General features: G+C 38.6%; 1 protein-coding gene across 2 annotated transcripts in view; it reads right to left on the reverse strand.

The window, feature by feature from the left end:
* Window positions 1-21,659, reverse strand: part of LOC137627670 (nuclear pore complex protein Nup153-like) — an 81,157-nt gene that overhangs the window by 11,303 nt on the left and 48,195 nt on the right. For both annotated transcript variants that reach the window (XM_068358857.1, XM_068358856.1), the window contains exons 2-9: window positions 20,756-20,987; window positions 14,735-15,004; window positions 12,114-12,350; window positions 7,691-7,839; window positions 7,071-7,181; window positions 5,825-6,085; window positions 4,947-5,278; window positions 1,787-4,331 (exon numbers count right to left, since the gene is read on the reverse strand). In XM_068358857.1, the coding sequence (XP_068214958.1) occupies window positions 1,787-4,331; window positions 4,947-5,278; window positions 5,825-6,085; window positions 7,071-7,181; window positions 7,691-7,839; window positions 12,114-12,350; window positions 14,735-15,004; window positions 20,756-20,921 (4,071 nt within the window). In that variant the 5' untranslated portion in view covers window positions 20,922-20,987. The remainder of the gene's footprint in view (window positions 1-1,786; window positions 4,332-4,946; window positions 5,279-5,824; window positions 6,086-7,070; window positions 7,182-7,690; window positions 7,840-12,113; window positions 12,351-14,734; window positions 15,005-20,755; window positions 20,988-21,659) is intronic.

The following is a 21,659-nucleotide window of genomic DNA, read 5'->3' on the forward strand; positions in this document are numbered from 1 at the left end:
ATGTATGTTAACAAACTGACACAAGGTATTCAATACCCTAAATTTTATAACATCACTACACAACATACAAAATCAGAACCAATAGCAGTTGCAGTCTGCAAAACACAGAAAATCAAGTGAAAGAAATTGTATTTAAATTATTAGATGTTTAGAAGTGTTATACAAAATTACAAAAGTATCACATTGGAAAAAAAAATTATATAATTGTATGAACAGGCTAGGTTAAATGACTTAGAATTTTGATCAACTTCAGTAACTAAAATAAAAAATATTAACCCCAATGGGGGAATGGGAGAAAACTACCAACAATTACCCAAAATGTAAGCCATGCAGGCAGACCACCAGGTAAAATTACAAACTAAATGTGAATGAGACATTAAAATAAAGTGATAGGAATGAATGACTTGCAACGTGACTGTAACTGAAAACAACAATGTCAACTAAACATCCAGCAGAGCAGAGAGAAAAGTAAGTCGCTTCAGTAGGCAGGAAGTATCAGAGTGAAAATCTGGATTGTGTCTGTTGAGGCTAAAACTACCTTAATCACAAAATTATATACTTATTTGTGTCTGTTGAGGCTAAAATTATAATATTAATTGGGTTGCATGAAACAAAATTATATTATTGGGTAGTCAGAGATTAGTCTTGGAACAATTTCCTTATGATCACATAAATATCACAAATTTTAAGTAATTTGTATTTTTCCTAACAGTACTTAACATAAGCTGCCCCTACACGACGAACACAGAGGAGAAGGGTAGGAAAGGGTATAGAATGAACACAATGGGTCCACGTGAGACACAAAGGGTCGCATTGGGTAAGGAGAGAGCGTCGAGATGTTATCGCGACGCGACCAGAGAACTTACTAGAGATCGAGACCTGAGCAAGCATGCTCTCTGACCCGGGGTTAGCCTCAGGGCATGTATCACTCCACCTGAGGTTACCCCTCATAGAAAACGGGACTAGGGTAAACTACACAAAACTCTGGTCGGTTGGGAGGAGATCCCAGATACTCCTAAGAAAGTAGTTCGAGGTAAGTACTCCGTGTTGGAACAAACTGAAATTCCAACAATGAATATTTTGTCTTTTACAAGTAGTCTTATTGATTAAAATTACAGACATGAGTCTTTTTGTAGTTTATTTATGACATATTTGTTTTTGATGTTGTTAATAGTTTATATATGACATGTCTGTTTTGACGTTGTTACTTATTTCAGAATGATTTATTGTTAATTTGTTCTCTTCATTTATTTATTTCCTTATTTCCTTTCCTCACTGGGCTAATTTTCCCTGTTGGAGCCCCTGGGCTTATAGCATCTTGCTTTTCCAACTAGGGTTGTAGCTTGGATAGTAATAATAATAATAATAATAATAATAATAATAATAATAATAATAATAATAAAAGGACATTGACAATGTGTGCCCTAATGGAATTTCTATAATCCCGTTGACAAATATCTAAGAGTAAGTTCATTCCCAATAATAAATTCAACATGGGAAAAGATATTAGTGACGACACCTTAATATGTGCACTCTCATTTTAAGTTAATCATCTACGATCATTCATAAATTAATTATTTGCAAGGAAACCTAGAACAAGTAAAATATCTTGTTCTAATTATGATTCTAGATGCACAAAAGATTTTCTTTAGTTTTATAAGAATATAGAAGTCATTAAGGAGGGCATATATTAAGCGTCTTTTTAATGTTAGTGGGTGTCTTATCTACTGGTAACACATACACACACCTCAAAACTATATGAAATGAGATTAGTTTTTTATCTTACCTGACCAAACTTGAATGCTGAAGCAGTAGTGTCGCCCCGAGAAAAGTTGAATGCATTTGCCACTGCAGCAGCCTGACCAAAATCATAGCCTGCAGCTGACTTCTTGGGACCTTGTCCAAATGCAAACGCCGATGTTGAATTATTGCTACCAAATGCAGCTGTACCACTAAATGCAGGTGCTGCTGCTGCATTACCAAATGAGGGAGCTGGGGCTGTGGCAGCTGGCACAGGATTATTATTGTGACCAAACTGGAAAGGTGTCCCAACATTACATGTTGGTGCTGGTGCTCCAAAGGCTGGGGTAGATGTAGGGGATGGTCCAAATGCTGTCAAGGTATTTTCTTTGCTCCCAAAAGTGAAGAGTTGGGGAGCTTTGGAGTTAACATTATTATTGGTTAAGGTGCTTGAAGACCCAAAGGCTAACTTTTTGGAAGGCTCCTCACTGTCTGCTGACTCGGTTTTAGAGCCAAAGGTAAACGATGGCACTCGTGCTGAAGACTTGGCTTCGTCATTGACTGGAGAAAATGGAAAGGTAGGTAAAGCATTTGACTTCGTAACTTCTGGTCCAATTGTAAAGCTATTACCTGTGATAGAGGTGGATTCTCCTGTTTTATTTCCAAAGATAAGAGATGGAGCTGACACTTTTGAACTTCCAAAGGTAGGAGTAATGTTCTTTGATTCTCCATCATTATGCAATGAGGACAAGGCATTATTAAAAACTGGGAGCTTGGTGACACTGTCCCCCTCCGGTTTTTCTATTTTATTTCCAAACGTGAATATACTGGTAGAGGCGTCCTTCGGTTTAAGAACATCTGCCACACTCCCAGACTTCAATTCTGAAGCTGGTTTAATTTCAGAAGAACTACTTTTTTCATCGTTATCATTTTTCCGCTTCAACCCTGCCCCAAAAGAAAATGGTGTATCCGAACTACCCACTTTAAAATTAAAACCCGATTTGGTGGCATTTTCCGAATCAGACTTGTTTTCTGTTAACTTATTTGATGAAAAATTAAAATTTGGAACTTTCCTATCAGTTTCTTTCGTTTTGTCAGTGGACTTCACTCCAAATGTAAAACCACTACTACTACTACTGCTGCTACTAAAACCCTCAGATTTTTCTTTATTAGACTTGTCACTTGCAACACCTTTTGAACTCTCAGTCAAAGCACTTTTATTAACCTCCTCACTCACACCAAATTTAAACCCGCCACTTACTTTGCTATTACTTTCGTTCGTATTTTTGGCACTCACCCCAAAACTGAACCCACTAGATTTAACCTCTGACTGTGAGTTACTAACACCAAACTTAAAAGTAGAACTTGTGGAAGAGTCATTTGTATTTACACCAAACCTGAAGTTACCTGTTATAGCTTGGGACACAGCCACAGCACCTGGCTTAGGAGTTTCACAAGATATACATTTACTAGCGTCACTGTTATTACGGACTAAACACGTGGCACATTCCCATTCACCTTTCGCTTTGGCAAACATGGAGCCAAACCCTAAATTAGTTTTTTCCTCTTTGTTCTCTAAAACTTTGCTACTATTGTCTTGTGATGAAAGTTCACTTTTACTACCTGGTTTGGGGGTTTCACACGCAACACACTTATTACTTGTGTCTTTATTTCTTACCATACACATTTCACACTCCCATTCATTATCAGACTTTTTAAACGCATTACCCCACCCCCCGGCTATACTATTAAATGCAGGTGGCGGCTCCACCAATGCATTAACTATGTGACTACCAGTGTTTGAAACTGAATTAACTGCTGATTTAGGAGTCTCACAAGCTATACATTTTTCAGCCGTATTTTTATTTCTAATCATACACACACTACATTCCCATTCATCACTGGATTTCATAAAAGAACTAAACCCTTGAAACACTTGGGAGGACTCTGTTTTCTTAGACACATTATTAATGGTACTACTTTGTTCTGCACCCAACCCTGAATTGTTTTCACCGTTCTTTGTTACAGAGGCATCTGCTGCCACAGATTGTGTATCTATGCTATTAAAAAAAGGCTTAACCGAAGAATTCTCTTTCATCGTCTTTTCCGGGGACATACTTTTTGGCTTAAGAATATCTAATATGCTTCCCTCCTTTAATTTTGATACACTGGAGGTCTTATCCTTTTTAATAACTTCTTTTAATTTAGGTGCAGACCCAGAGCTGCAATTAAATAGCAAGGGCATCGACGGAACAGCAAGAGCGGAAGAATCCAAGTCATTGACATTTTCATGGCCAACTGCTGCTGGGCTACTAAAGGTAAATACAGGCAGGCTTGTAGTAACATCAGAAGGGACTTTACTACCGCCATGCACAACTTCTGGAGATGCAAATTTAAATCCTCCTGAATTTGCAGCAGGACTATTACTAAGAGCTGAGGTAAAATCAATCTTCGGAAGTGATGACATTGTGAGGGTTACTGTTGGTAAGTTAAGATCTTCCGGAACATCATTGTCATCATCCTGCCGATTGGATGTCCTGCCACTGTTGACCACTTTACTTTTTACTTTCCCACCTACTTTCTTGGAGCCACTGCAAGAGAGATCAATCATTTAAAATTACCCACAAGAGGTAAAGAACCTTTGAAAGTCTAACACCCTATTTCAGACTTACATGTACGCAAGTAAATCCACCAAGGAGGCGGCGATAATTTCCCCTATCTTCAAGTAAGCTAATATACTATTCAATGCAAGACCTGTTTTACTATTTCATGATGGACATCAAAGTCTTATCATTAAAAATGAAATCTTGACATTTAGTTTGCAAAAGGTACAAAATCTCCCAATATTGGATAGGTACATATAATGGGCAAACATCAAAACATATATCAATGCCATTCTAAACAAACTGTGCAAAACCTAATTTTCAAAATACTTTTACTAAGTAGTCAGCTTTAAGTATCTAAGTAATAATTAGATCTGTAGTACAGTATTAACGATAGTTTTATTTAAATGTTTATATAAACCTCTTCTTTTACATTATTAAACAAGCTTAAGGCAACAATTCTGCTGAAAACAAAACCATTTGGTTTAAATAGCTTGAGATTTTAGCTTGTTACATCTCACAAAAATGAAACTTCAAAATTGAAACTAATAATCAAACATGATTTCATAATTCAAGCCAAACATATTAACTAGTCGCACTTACCTTGTGAATGCAGCAGTAACTTCAGGTGGCTTAGGAGCAAACTCAAATGTAGGAAGAGAGGCACCACTTTTGGTCATGGATTTCATATTGGCCGTTGCCTCCGTGACTGCTTTTGAAAACACAGATAGGAATTCAGTGTTGTCCTGCTGCTTATTAATATTTCCCTCACTAGTTGCCCCACCCTCTTCTAATCTAGATGTATCGGAACCTGAGGTGGGGGCAGCAGCAGCTGCTGCAGCAGTTGTAGCCATGACAAGCGGGCTGCTGTCCACAGCACTTGTAGATGAATTGCTTGTACTGGTGGTGATGGCAAAGTTGTCCGTAACAGTCACCTGTGATAGTTAAAAATATTCGACTTCAATTAAACATATCTTTACTGAATATCTTCAAGATTCGGTTATAAGCTTGGATTTTCTAAAATATTAAAGATGAATCAGTAATTTGGATGACCCTTCATATCAAAATATAAAATTCTCAACGATTTACCAAATAGTATATGGGGAAAAAAAAAAAAATACAACGCTAAAAACTAAGAACAATCTATTCAAAACATTATAATTTGACATATTTTTCAGAGGCTTCTGTGGGATTCTATGACTTCAAACCCAACTGAATATATGGAATAGTTGACTTTACCAAACCGTCAAATTATACCATATACTGACTCACACCACACTAAAGTTTCCTAAACATCACACATAACCCTGTGAAAACCAAAATTAAAATATCACGGCCAACCTACACCCCCCCCCCTCCCACACACACAATTAAAAAGAAAAGAGCAAAATACTTGTTTTATGTAAGCATTAAGCTACAATACTGTAATATATAGGAATAAACAACCATGAAATCATGAACTTGTAGGAATTCACAAATACCTTTGCAGGTGTACTCTGCTTGTAAGTAGGAGGTCCAAGTGTTCTTGAAGGAGGTCGATGTCTGTGGTACACAGCTGTGTAACCTGATGTTGTATCTAAAAAACTTCCCCTCTGTCCAGGTACAGGAGTTGGTATACGCTTTGCGTCTGATATTGGGGTGGACATTTGTTCAAGACATTCGAGTATACGGCGAGCAGATCGACTCAGCCCTCCATCATCAGGAGTTTGGGCAGGCTTTGGTTTCACCTGAACTCTTGGAGTCTGTGAATAAAATATATAAAGTTAAAATAATTTACTTAAAACATTAATGCACCACCTACATGTTAAACTATTTTTCATCCATGCCATGCATATCTTATTATCTACAAAAATCTGATTTTCTGTACGAAGGTGAATGAGTAAAATTTTTGTTTTGATTATAAATATCATATTTAGGTGAATTCACAAAAAAAATATTCCCCTAATATCAATATATCAACATCAATAAAGTATTCTATTTTGGTTTCACAAGAAAAAATAAACTATTTTAAGATCAGTTAAATAATGTCACATGAAGAGAGAGATGTCAATCTGTTACAGAAAACAAATTGTAAAAAGTTTGTACTTCTGGAACTCCAACGATTCAGCTGCCAGATTAGGAGGATCATTCCACAATCTGGTCACAGCTGGAACAAAATTTCTAAAATAATGTATAGAATTGAGCCTTATGATGGAGACAACAAGACTGTTAAACTTAATTGAATACCTAGCTGTACATTCTGGAAAGATCTGAATACAAAAGATGGTCAGAATTATGAACAATCTTATGTAATATTCACAAAACTAACAACCTTAGATGCTGTAAATTTTTGTCGAACAAATCAAGACGAAAACATTAAAATATTTCCTATGAATACATGTCATTGAACTCTGAAAGCAGGACTGTTTATCTATGTATATGCTTGATAAGTTTCACATATAAGTTTTGTGATCCTAGTGTCCGACATATATCAAATTCAAGGTTTGCAATTTGAACCTCCATGGATTTTTCTTTCATTCCCCATCCCCAAATCTGTGCAATTGAATCCTAGGCATATCAATGCTTGTTAACATACATTAAAACTATACATTGTATTACTTATTACTTCTCTGATGCATTCTTTAAAGCAGGAGTATGTGAATACCAATCAAGCATATTCATAGAGAATACTGTATCCCTAATTGTTATTGAAATTGCTATAATATAATGGCATCAGGTGCTCCTCACCTGTGTTCGAACTTGTCTTCTTCTATAAGCTGAAGCACCACCAAACATAGTTTTCCCAGGATAAAATGGTGACATCTTGAAGGATGAATCACTCAACACAGACTTTTCAAACTGAAAGGGAAAGGACAAATTAGGTCAACTGGATAATAACCAAATTTAAAATTAAAAGAAATAAAAATAAGGTAATAAAAGCAGAGGTATGAAATGTACTAAGAAAACCATAACATATAACTAACCTTGTCCCAACCTATTGTGATTATTGTCAAGACCAACTTGACTTTTTGAACCACGTTAAATTGTTTAGTATTTACTTACTTCAAAAAATATCACTCCTAATGATATAAGCCACAATATAATACAATATATAGAACCACTAAATTTAATTACAAAAAGGAAAATATGATATTAAGTTCAAGAGTTCTGCTACATTAAAATTTCATATTTATAAATACAACAGCAAAGTTTCTTAAGTTTTCATAAGGAATTTGCAAGAATAGGATTCTATAAGTTGGTAAAAGCTTTTGAAAACTATATATGTATGAAATAGACAAAATCTAGGAACTGTAAAATATTTAGCTAGTTAAAAAGAAAAAATTATCCAACAAATACTTTGAACATACCATGAGTGGTGATCCATATGCTGATATATTAAATCTTGGTCTTTTGCTTGCTAAGGCTGAAGGTTGAGGCTGACCGAGGGAAACATCACCGGAGTCACTAAATAACGACCTGTTGCTAACGCTTCCTTCGGCCCGCAAACTGGTTTGATCTGGAAACAAAAAATTACTATGCTTAATACCTGTTTGGCCAACAATATAAAGTGCATTGCCAAGGAAAACTATAAAACTACAAAAAAACTTAGGGATGTTCTGAAATGGCATCAAAACATATTACTAATAGGAAATTAAGAGAAATATCACTCCTTTTTTTTCTGGCCTGAGATATTCACAATAAAAATATAAAACACTAACTAGATAGACCAATCATCATAATTCTGACCTTTCAGCAGGAGACTAAGATTAAAAAAATAGTAATCACGAAAAGTGTTTCCTGTAATAAAGACAAAAGGAGAATAGACCAGAATAATAAGCAAGCAAAAAGTGTATCAACTGTTTAAATAAGCCCTAGTGCACCGATGACTCGATTATTTCGCAGATACATTTGCTAAAAATCGAGGCGTCATTCAAGGAAAATTAAATTTGCATTTGAGTAAGGGCAGGAGCTGGACCTAGTAAAAAATGTGTTCTGAAAACAGATAGGACCCACGCATGCATAGGACAAGGCAAGCAAATGTTAAGTACTTATTGAACATTCACCTTGTTTACAAGTGTCACGAGCTGTCATAAACTTTTTACTTAAGGCATACTGACTGTGATGAGGCAGTGCCCTTGCATTTTTATTATTAATGAAAATGATTTTTATCAAATTTACAAATAGAATAACAGATGAAGCATGTTTTCAGGTTATGTTTATTGGTGAATTTCCAGCTATAAAAATTACCAAACTTGCACGTTGTTCCCCACCCAATAGAGAAACGAAAGGGTGTACCACGGTACGTGTGGATGCTTATAAATAGTTTATTTAAATATTGCATTGTTTATCTGTCTTGTCTATGTTTCCCTCATTTAATCTATAACACAAATTCTATTTTTACAGAAGATATAGCAGATTCAATACACACAGCAAATGCAGCTTTCTTTATGTTTTTTCTTTACTTATTCATTTGCTTACCTATAGACTGGTTGGGTGTATTCTCAAGTCAATCTCTAAAATATGACAACTCGGTTTTTCTCGAGTCAATCTCTAAAATATGACAACTCGGTTTTACTCGCCGATAATCACCACTCTCATAAAATACACACACAAACGTGTGTGTGTATCGGTTTTTTATAGTGGTTGGCTGTGAACCAAGAGAACCCTGGGAGGGTAAACAAGTGACATATGCCAAGAACTAAAAATAAACTGTGATTGAAAGGTTGGGCTATGAATACTATTATTATTATTATTACTGGCTGAGCTACAGCTCTTGTTGAAAAAGCAGGATGCTATAAGCACAAGGGCTCCAAAAAGGAATAATACCCCCGTGAGTTAAGGAATAATGAACAATTAAAACATTTGAAGAACAGTAACAAAATTAAAACATCTTTTATATTATCATTATTATTACTGGCTAAACTACAACCCTAGGGCTCCAACAGGGAAAAATAGCCCAATGAGGAAAGAAACTAAGGAAATAAACGATATAAGTAATAAAAATTGAAATGAAATATTTTAAAGACATTAACATTAAAACAGATATTTGATATAGAAACTATTAGAATTGACTGCATACCTAGTATTACAAAATGGATGGAACTGTCCAGGAAGATCTGAATGTAAAGGATGGTCAGAATTATAAAAAAAATCTTATGCAACAGGCATAATGAACTAATTGAATGAGGGTGCCAGAGATTAATATCTAGATCAGGAATAACAAATTTAATAGACCATAAGTTCTTGTCCAACAAATTAAGATGAGAATCAGCAGCTGAAGACCACACAGAACATTACTCAAAACAAGGTAAAATGAAAGAATTAAGTTTTGAGACTTTCACAATAAACCAATTTTTTGTGCAATTGAAGAAGACACAGACCTAATGTTTAAATTTGAGTTTTGTTGGGATTCAACTTCATACCCCATAATTTGCACCATGCACTAATTTTAGCTAGATCGCTATTAAGGGATTCAGCAATCCCAGATCTACATTCAGATGGAATTGATGCATAGAGAGTAGCATCATCTGCATATGCAACAAGCTTGTTTTCTAGAACAAAACATGTCATGTGTATATAGTATGAAAAGTAATGGTCCAAGAACACTACCCTGTGGAACACCAGATATCACATTCCTACACTCACTACGGTGCCCATCGACAACTCTTTGCGATCTATTACTTAGAAATTCAATAGTGATGTTAACCCTTTTACCCCCAAAGGACGTACTGGTACGTTTCACAAAACCCATCCCTTTACCCCCATGGACGTACCGGTACGTCCTTGCTAAAAAATGCTATAAAAATTATTTTTTTCATATTTCTGATAATTTTTTGAAAAAATCAGGCATTTTCCAAGAGAATGAGACCAACCTGACCTCTCTATGACAAAAATTAAGGCTGTTAGAGCAATTTAAAAAAATATACTGCAAAATGAGCTGGGAAAAAAATAACCCCCTGGGGGTTAAGGGTTGGAAATTTCCAAAGAGCCTGGGGGTAAAAGGGTTAAGAAACAACCCACCCACTCCCAGCTGTTTGAGCTTTAAAACAAGGTCCTCATGATTAATACAGTCAAAGGCAGCACTAAATTCAAAGCCAATCATCCAAACTTCCTGACCACAATCAAAGGATTTCTGTACAGTATTGGAGATTGTAAGAAGGGCATCACATGCTTTTCCTACTAGGTTTGTACCTTAGCTAGTAATAACAATACTATTACGGTATACTAAAATAATTAGCTTTCCTTTGAATTTTTGAGAAGTAAATAAATAGAGGATTGAAACTGGTAGACGAGAATGACCATGAATGGGAGGTAAATCAGTAGTTGTTTGCGGATGATACTGTACTGGTTGCGGACGCAGGAGAAGCTTGGCCGATTAGTGACAGAATTTGGAAGGGTGTGTGAAGAAGGAAGTTGACAGTTAATGTGGGTAAGAGTAAGGTTATGAGATGTACGAGAAGGGAAGGTGGTGCGAGGTTGAATGTCATGTTGAATGGAGAGTTACTTGAGGAGGTGGATCAGTTTAAGTACTTGGGGTCTGTTGTTGCAGCAAATGGTGGAGTGGAAGCAGATGTACATCAGAGAGTGAATGAAGGATGCAAAGTGTTGGGGGCAGTTAAGGGAGTAGTAAACAATAGAGGGTTGGGCATGAATGCAAAGAGAGTTCTGTATGAGAAAGTGATTGTACCAACTGTGATGTATGGATCGGAGTTGTGGGGAATGAAAGTGACGGAGAGACAGAAATTGAATGTGTTTAAGATGAAGTGTCTAAGGAGTATGGCTGGTTTATCTCGAGTAGATTGGGTTAGGAACGAAGTAGTGAGGGTGAGAACGGGTGTAAGAAATGAGTTAGCAGCTAGAGTGGATATGAATGTGTTGAGGTGGTTTGGCCATGTTGAGAGGATGGAAAATGGCTGTCTGCTAAAGAAGGTGATGAATGCAAGAGTTGATGGGAGAAGTACAAGAGGAAGGCCATGGTTTGGATGGATGGATGGAGTGAAGAAAGCTCTGGGTAATAGGAGGATAGATGTGAGAGAGGCAAGAGAGCGTGCTAGAAATAGGAATGAATGGCGAGCGATTGTGACGCAGTTCTGGTAGGCCCTGCTGCTTCCTCTGGTGCCTTGGTTGACTGCCGAGGTAGCAGTAGGGGATTTAGCGTTATGAAGCTTCATCTGTGGTGGATAACGGGGGAGGGTGGGCTGTGGCACCCTAGCAGTACCAGCCAAACTCGGTTGAGTCCCTTGTCAGGCTGGGAGGAACGTAGAGAGGAGAGGTCTCCTTTTTTGTTTCATTTGTTTGATGTCAGCTACCCCCCAAATTGGGGGAAATGCCTTGGTATATGTATGATGTATGTAAATAAATAAGTACCAAGGTCAGAAAAGGGCTGAGTAGGGGACAGGGCGTGCTTGCAAAAATATATAAAAAGGAATTTTCGCTAATACAGTATAACAGTTTTCATATATATAATATATATATATATATATATATATATATATATATATATAATATATAAAAATCTGAAACATGAAATACAGATATTTCCCTAGCCAAATTTGCTATACGGTAACCTGAATCTCCAAACTTTCAAGCTAGACGTTGTGAGTCATGGTCCTTAATGGACCAGACTACTTATATGATGTGGACACACATATCAACAATATATAGTTACATAAAGGAAAACAAGACCCTTCAAAAAAATTTATTTCTCAACGTGATATTTCTTTTATAATTGGCTTGTCATTAAAATATAGACTTTATAGTACTGGAGACTAAAAAAATGTTGACCCCTACCTGGTTCTAGATCCCGAGGTCTTTTTCTTGTTTCTTCTATAGAAGGCAGGGCACTTGCAGATGTTGTGACTGGAGGAGTTAGGGCTGGTTTAGCCAGAGATTCTCTCAATGTCTGCAAACTTTCATCGTCTAGCTGCAGTATCTCTCGCTGATAGTCTCTCTCATCTGGACGTGGAATTACAGAGGCATCCACGCCTGTGTCTGCCGATGACTCGCTAAATTCACTACCGTCATCACCTGTAAAATGATATTTACAAACATTACTTACAGCCAAAAGCAATTACATTTTATAAGAGGGAAATGTAATTTTTAATCTAAAAATAGTTTTCTAATACTCACCTGCACAATCAACATCTACTACCTATAGATTTAAACGCAGCCATTTGCTTCTAATTCAATCCATTTATGTATGTATAATCCATAAAACATAATTATATACCGGTCAACTAAACAATGTTCCTGTTAACTAATGATAGAAGTTCATGATTACGTTAATCTAATGAAAAGGTGGACAAAAGCAGCATAGTAACATTGTCTAATAATTTTCTGTGTCATGTGCTATTATCATCATTATTACTTGCTAAGCTACAACCCTAGTTGGAAAAGAAGGATGCTATAAGCCCAACGGCTCCAACAGGGAAAAATAGCACGGTGAGGAAAGAAAATAAGGAAATAAATAAAATAAGGAAATAAATAAAATAAGATAGAAGTAATGAAAAATTTAAATATTTTAAGAACATTGACATTAAAACAAATCTTTCATACATAAACTATAAAACCTTCAAAGAAACATGAGGAAGAGAAATAAGATAAAATACTGTGCCCGAGTATACCCTCAAGCAAGAGAACTCTGGCCCAAGACAGTGGAAGACCATGGTACAGATGCTATGGCACTAACCAAGACTTGAGAACAATAGTTTGATTTTGGAGTGTCCTCCTAGAAGAGATGCTTACCATAGCTTAAGACTCTTTTACCCTTAGCATAAGGAGAGTAGAGACTGAGCATAGCAACAAGAGGAAGAGAAATAAAATAGAACACTGTGCCCAAGTGTACCCTCAAGCAAGAGAGAACTCTACCCCAAGACAGTGGAAGACCATGGTGCAGAGGCTATGGCACTACCCAAGACTAGAGAACAATGATTTGATTTTGGAGTGTTCTCCTAGAAGAGCTGCTTACCATAGCTTAAGTCTCTTATACCCCTTAGCATAAGGAGAGTCGACACTGAACAATTACAGTGCAGTAGTTAACCACTTGAGCAAAGAAGAATTGTTTGGTATATTGGTTCTGTCAGATGTATGTGGACAGAGGAGAATATGTAAAGAATAGGCAGACTACTCTGTGTATGTGTAGGCAAATGGGAAAATGAGCCGTAACCAGAGAGAACGATCCAATGCAGTATTGTCTGGCCAGTCAAAGGACCTAATAGTTCCTTAATGGTAGTATCTCAACGGGTGGCTGCTACCTAGCTACCAAGCAACCCAACGGCTCAAATTTTATATCAAGACATCCCTCCGACAGCAAGGGGACATAAGGCAACCAAGTGCACTTTGGACTTGCGTGATTTTCTTCCCGAATATCCAGAGAATAGTTAGTCCTCTACCTCAGCAGCAAGAAACATGACTTCTAATTGTCTGCAGGTATAGGGAAGATCACTGACTATGTTACACTAGGTTCCACAGCGGAAAGAGAACACATTGCTCACCTAACATGCTGACTACCTACTAAATTATTGCCACACGGTCACACACGTAACACCACGTCAACCAAGGTAGGTCTAAAGATTACCTGATATTGATCAAATAATCGATCGATAGTCTTTGCTTGAAAAGTCTTTGATTGGAAAGTCTTCATTTAGCCAAGGCAGTCATATATATATATGGTTAATATACACTTAGTCTTGGCAAGAGCTATTCATATGTCTCATACATCAGTCAGGTTACAGTCCACTCCCCAACAGTTAACATACAAAGAATAGTTATCAAATGAAAATTTGCGACCTAACTCAGTCTTGCGCCATTAAATACCGATCTGGTCCAAGTGCGTGAAAAACTCGAAATCCAAGTCTTCTTTAAGTCTTCTTTTGCTGTGAATACTCCAAAAAGAGTGCAATGACTCTGAAGAGTGTTTGTTAAGAAACAAGCTTCTTAGCCGAATCAGAAATGCAAAAACCAGGCATGGTAAACAGGACATCTGCTTACACCAGCAACAAGATAAATAAAGTGGCGTTTCCTGGCGGTGAGACAGGGTAATACTTAATGGGTTTCCAGAAAGAATATCACATAAATCCCAAGTACAAGTGGTTGCCTTATATTGCCCCTCTATCACTCTTCAAAAATTTCACCAGAACAAACATGGCAGCTTCATAGCTAGCAGACATGCATGGAAAGAATTAAGACTTATTTTGCTACATACATACACTAGGTCACTAAATTTATGGGATCAAAGACTGTTCTATCATTCATATAATCATTGTTCAAGATAAAACTTTATTAGACAATCAGGAATCACTGTGTGTATTACAGTATACTTACAGTACATGGATTAAGTAAATCAAAATAGAATCAGGTGGCTGCAGAAAAATCTATCGACATATAAAAAATTCTGTGAAATTACTACAAACCTGTCGGGGTGGAGCTTGTCATATGCGTAGCGGGACGAGGTTCAAGCTGACTTTTCGTACGAGTAGAAAACATCTGAGAGGGAGTTGAGGATATTATGGGTTGTCTTCGGGCTACTAACACTGGGCTAGGATTTTCACTACTTAGGGTAACTGAAGATGCAGTAGGGATTGCAACGGAAGAGACTGGGGCTAGATTCAATCGCATCCCGCTGCTTGTGCTGGCTCCAACATTCACACCATGTGCATGCTGATTATTGCCCTCAATCTCACCTGAAGTTGAAATTTTAAGTTAAGACTTTTAATTGTGGTTATGCCTTAAAAAAAAAAAAGTGTTACAATTGCACTACCCTAAAATTCAATGCTGTAGTTTCTATTAGTGAATGCAATGGTTAAAAAAAAAAAAAAAAAAAAAAAAAAAAAAAAAAAAAAAAAAAAAAAAAAAAAAAAAAAAAAAAAAAAACCAACAACACAGCAGCACACTAGGAAAACTCAATACACTATCTTGCCATTACTGTCATAATGTTTATGGAATGTATGCCCCATGGTAATTACAATTAAAAGTAAGGGACCAAAGTAAACTCAAACCTCAACCTAATACAGTACTGTACTGTATTGCGATTTGGTTCCGAGATTCATGTATCAAGTTTAGTTTTATAATTTTACTTCTCTGGAGTTATTCTATTTTATGTATGTATCTATTATTAAAAAAACTGCAACATTGCCAAATGTAATTATCAGAAAGTAAAAAATATTACATCAAGAAAATAAAACATTACTTCTTATTTTCCAAGCCTTTGGTTTTAGGGAGTTTAATGTTTTTATTGTCTAAGTCATTTTTGTTATATTAATGACTACATTTTCTGCAGATCAAAATTCCTGAAATGACTATATGGGAAGATATGTTTATATATAAACCAGTTTTATAGGATTAAAAAAAAAAAAAGTCTTATATGATTACTTAAAAATAAACATGCAATATGCACTTCATTATACACATTTTTTCATCTCTTGCTACCCCACATGTTAGCGCTAAGTAATTAAAGTAAATTTCCATTTTCCAACTATTTCTTGAAAAAAGAAAGCACCATGCTTGAAAATGACTACACAGTATGACACAACAGGAGGTAAGACTGAAGGTTCAAACATACAAAAATTACAAATTTGGAAATAGTTTGTATTTTTTCTCAACCCGAAGCCCTTTACTATGGAGATATATTTCTGCGACAGCTGAAACTAGCCGTAAAACTTTTAGCAAGGTATTACTCTCCTCTACTACTTAGCTGGGAGGGTATACGAATCAACCCCCTCACACATGCAGTAGCTAACACAAGCCACTTTGCAACTGCAGGCAGGACTTTCTTAGGTGATGGTAGGCCAGTATATGTAAAGAGCTTCAGATTTGTATTAGGAAAACTACAAATTATTTCCATATTTGTCATTTGTTCCAGCACCAAATACAAACCTTTCAGCTCCTTACCAGCCTCCAGACAACTTTTCTACGAGAAAGAGTTGACTTTAGAAGCCTGGAGATCTGACTCGGACCTCCTGTTCTTCTCCAGCATGGTCTGGAATTCGGCCTGAAGGGCCAATTCCTTCGCAGATCCCCTCCCATAGGAACTCGCATTCACTGGGCAGGTTAGAGGAGGGAGAAATTGCATTAACAGGATGTGATATCCTGCCCTGAGGATGGAGACTGACCAAGCTTCGGCCCTGTGGAGCTTCCACCTCTGCCATCTGCAGTGTAGGCGTCCCCCCATCGCTGGACTTGTCGGAGGAATAGGACCCCTCAATGGCTCTGTCCTCTACTGTCTCTTTCACTTCTAACAGGTCCTCTGGGTCAAAAAGGTTGTCTCTGACCCTGGTTCCTCAATGCTGCCTGTTGTGCTTGCTGAGGTGCCACAGGATACGAATGAGATGTCATAGCTAGGAGGAGGGAGTCTTGGCTCGGTTTCCTCAGCTTTCAGCACCCACCTTGATGTTTTCTACGTTAAATAGGGAGGGGACATCCATCTGGGCTTTGCAAGGTCTCATTACTTCGCTCTGTGGCACCGGCTTCATGAATTCTAAGACGACCACATAAAATTGCCTCAAAACCCAACTGACACACTGATTTAGGATGTTAGCGAGTCAAATATGAATTAAGAGTTCCAGAAAGCATCAAGGCTGACATCGACTCCCTGTTCTGCTTGATGAAGTTCTCGGTCCTAAACAAGTAGCCTATTGTCCCTAACCAGTAGTCCAAGCATGAGACGACTTCCAAAAAAACACTTTGCAGCATCAGCAGCAGAAAATCTCACTAACAATGAGGAAAGCTTGTCTAAGAGTAAATTCTACATCACGGACAGAAATAGCGGATCCAGGAGAGGGGAAAGGACACTGTGCGATACGTCAAAATACTTCTGCCTGACATAAGGTGGAAGAAGTAGGCAAGACGAATTGACTGCATGTAGGGACTGTGATTCACCAGCCACCTGTGTATTGGCCCTCTTTCTGACTGCTAATGCCCTTGACCAAGGTAAAGCTACCTTAGCCTTAGTCTAAGTGTGTTGTAAGAGGTGCAGAACTGTGTCCTTTCCCTCACCTGGAACAGGATCCAGTTCCCCCAAGGAATTTACTTTCCTTATGCAAGACAGAACCTGAAGGAAAACGTGATCAGCATCCTTCTGCTCAAGGGGGGGTGATCTTAGGACTGGCGGATGGCAGCTTGCCCTCATAATGGTCAGACTGTCGTCAAATGGTTCTTCTTCTCCGAAGCTCACATCCATATGAGCCCGGGAAGGGTCAAGGTTGTCAACTGGATTACGGTAAGTTGGGCGAGACCTCGGAGGCAGGCCGCTATGCTCTGGTTGTGTAGGAGGTGGTCTGCAACCAGTAGAAGGTTTCTCGTGGTTCCGTTGCTCCATGTAAGCCCAATTCTTGGGGATTGTCTTGGTATCCTTACATTCCCATTGGCAGATGGTGAAATCCACGAGCAGTGAGGTGGTGTCCTTCCTCACTCCTGTAGGTATAGTGTTCTTGGGAGGAGTAGAAGGTGGGGGAGGGACTTTAGAGGCTGAAGAACTTGAAACTAAAGGGTCTAGGTCTATTGGGACAAACTCATAACCCTCTATGAGAGATCTCCCTCTGAGACCTCGAGTCCCTACTGGTCCTTGGACGTATTGAGTTCCCCAGAGGAGGAGTCTCCGGTCATCAAGCCCTTCTTTTCTTTCGAGGCTTGATCGGGATGTTGCCTGATCTGTGGCCATGGAATACAGATATTGATCATATCTGAAAGACCTCTGTGGGGGGAGGGACATAGGGTTTGGATGGGTTAGACAGAGGGGAAATTCTTATGGAGGAACACGTAACTTCCAAAGGTGACCCAGGAGTGTTCCAAGGAATTACCCGGGGAGCTTGAGCTGGTCCTGAGAACAATTGTTTAACTTCCTAGAAAATATCTTGAAACCAAGGTGTACCCTTCAAATAAGTGACTGTTTTTGAGGTTGTACATTATTTCCTCTGTAGAGGAGAGCCCTCACCAGAACGACCTAAATGAGAGGCATGTATGTATGGCAAGCAGTGCACAGGTGCACTCTGGTGGAGCGACAAGCGCATGTAGGGAGAGCGCTGATCATGAACTCACCGAACCAAAGAGCAGTGACAAGACAATTGCGCAGAAGTAAAAGCTTCAACGCACAGCAAGCCAAAGCATGCATGGTTGCTTCTTCCTCAAAGTGAGAAGACGAAGATAGCTATGATCTTAAGAATAGAGGTTTACGCTGGTCTCCCTGTACTTATGTACCATACAACACGACCCAAAATGGCAAGGAACGTGTTAAGCGTGTAGGATGGCAAGCACACTGAACACACTCTAAAGATGGCGAGTGTTGGGTTAGGCATGTAGGCGTGAGTGTGCGCTGAACTCCCTCAACTGGTGTTGGGTAGTAACAGCGTGTGATCGTATGCACATGCTGCTGTCTGTCCTGAGGCGGCGAGAGATGGGTTTGGCGTTTAGCTGTGTGCGCGAGCTGAACTCACAGTGAGGGTGAGCGAGTACGTACAACAGTGCGTAGATGGTAGCATACTCTGAACGCCTCGCCCAATCAACTCTCTGGGTAACATTTTGTGCGTTAACGAGCTAGGCTCGTTATTCTGTTTTAAATTATTGAGTTCCTCAGCCAACACACTTTGAAGGAAATCAGACTTAGTCCTTCCTTCCCCTACAGGCGAGTGATGCCTAACCTCTCGTTCTCTTGCGCTAGGCAATGTCATGGTGCGCTGAGAGGGAGAATGATGTCAAACTGGTGACAACACTGGGAGTTTGACTCTAAAAGAAGTAGAAGGCCTAAGCTCAAGGACGGACTTTGGCATATTAACACGAGAAGAGTTTCAATGTGTCCTAAGGATGCGACGGCAGGGGCAGCAGCTGTAAACATCCGCCTAAGAGCCCCCATTGTCTAGCACTGAAAAGCTATGCTCCGAAGAGCTTGAATGAGGTACTGAGAAATCTCACACACGTTTCAGGAAACCTCTGGGTGGTGACCACTAAGGTGAACATCTCTCCCTCGGGTGGGATGGACAATTGACACCTGTTGTCGGTGTGGATTATCCCGCGAACGGCTAGACGGTTGCAGGTGAAGCGAGTCTTTCCCAGGATTGGGTAGATAGGCCTACACGTTTCAGGAAACCTCTGGGTGTTGACCACTTAGGTGAACGTCTCCTCTCCCTCGGGTGGGATGGACAATTGACACCTGTTGTCGGTGTGGATTATCCTGCGAACGGCTAGACAGTTGCAGGTGAAGCGAGTCTTTCCCACGATTGGGTAGATAGGCCTACACCTTGAGGAACTCCCGCAAAGGTGTGCTGATGTTTATTAGCTGAAGTTGAAAGAGAAGCAACTGGGACTTCAGCACCGCAAGGCTGTCCTAGAGTTAAGGCACCCCTAATCTTACCTGAATAATCCCTGGAGGAAACCAAATCAGGCAGAATCGGGGTAATGGGATTGAGCCACAGAAGTAAGATGACGAGGATTCTTCGACTTCGAGGAAGAACCTGAAGGTGAAGAATCTTTCTTTGCCTTCTTCCTGTGTCTAGTAAATCATTGCCACTGGGAGGGAGGCTACTACCTGCACACATTACATGGAGACTACTGTGTGCCCTCTGCAAGCAGGACAAAGCACCTGTGGATCAGTCTCCAATCCAGACATGAAGGCACCCATCACTGCCTGGATAAAGCTGCATTCTTTGAGAACGCAAACATACTTTTAAGTTCAAAATTTAAGGCCAGTTGAGTCTTTAATATGGTTGTTAAACTGAATCAAGCGGAGGAAAACCGACTTTTGTTCTCTTCCAAACAGAAATAAAACGTGACTTATGTTAGCTATTGCGTGTGAGCGGGGTGGTTGGTCTACACCCCACTAACTAGAGGAGGGGGTACCACTTCGCTAAAAGTTTTACGGCTGATTCCAGGTGTCGCACAAATATATTTCCATTGTAGAGCTGAAAAGTTTGTATTTGGTGCCGGACCAAATTTTCTATTTGCCTCTCTCACAGCAGAATGAATAACTTTACAGGGAATACCATCCTGTAAAGCTAAATGCTAAAAATATGAACGTGATGGATGAAAATGCCCCAAAAATTAAGCGAAAAGATTTTAAACCATAAGAAATTATTCAATTTAAAAAAATTCCCACAATCATGTTAAAAAAAAAATTTGTAATTTGGTAACTAACTTAAAAAGCTAAAAGGTTTATGAAACTTGCAAAACTGCTAAAAAGTTATACAATACTTTATGTGATATTTTAGGTACTATTGTATACAATTCTTGTGACTTTAGTATTGAGGAAAACCTGCCCTCCTGTCGTCTGGCATGGCATGGCTCCCTACAAAATGTGTGTGCTTTGGGTAATTTTTAAACTAAGTACAATTTATACATTTCTGTACTGCATTTGTCATTCTCAACCCCCCCCCCAAAAAAAAAGAAACATTAAAAAATACAATTGATGGCCATTTACTAAGCATTGTTTAAATTTAATACTCTACCTTCTTCTGGATAGATTGGACGAAAATGGCGACGAGCTGTCACTGGCTGGGCAAAAATGAAAGATTCGCCAGGCGGGGCCACCGTTTTTACTTGACTTGAAACTCTAGACTGTGATGACCCTGCTTGCTGCGAGTCGCCAGCTTCCTCCTCCTCTTCCCCAGCCATCCACCCCGACAGCCATGACGACGAAAAAAGGCCAGTCACGGAATCTGTAACACGGCGAATTATTCCCTGGGGGTGAAAAAAAAAAAAAGCGGTGCATTAGTCTACAATAAAACTCCTTCTCAAAAGGCACTAATACACTAAATGATGCAGCAGTGATAACATTCAGAATAAAAATATATGCAGTTTCCCCATCAATGTACTGACCTATAAAACCTCAAGCTTTTTGTATTCCACACATCATCATCTCCTACAACTGATGCAAAACGGCCTCAGTTAGATTTTCCCAGTCGTCACCATCTTGAGCTTTTAATTCAATACTTCTCCATTCATCATCATTTACTTCATTCTTCATAGTCCTCAGCCATGTAGGCCTCCTCTTCTAGTGCCTTGTGGAGCCCACCATCTACCCCTCATCATCTTATGCACACATGGCATTCGAGTAATCTCTCATAGTTTCATATCTCACTTGTCCTGCCATTTAACCCCTAATATCCTTCTGAGGGTTTTGTTCTCAAATCAAATAAATCTACTGGAGACTGTTTCATTGTCATACCATGACTTATGTCCATAGAATAACACTGCTAGAGAAAATTATGTTTAAAATCAATCATTTTTGGCACCACCACCTACAACCAGTACAGTAATATTTTTTCAAATAATATTAAATAGCTAGTTTGAAAACCCATTATTTACATTTCAATTTGAAAAAAAAAGCTAATCATATACAAAAACATATCG

This window comes from Palaemon carinicauda, chromosome 35 (assembly GCF_036898095.1).
Source record: "Palaemon carinicauda isolate YSFRI2023 chromosome 35, ASM3689809v2, whole genome shotgun sequence".
In the NCBI taxonomy this organism is placed as follows: Eukaryota; Metazoa; Arthropoda; class Malacostraca; order Decapoda; family Palaemonidae; genus Palaemon; species Palaemon carinicauda.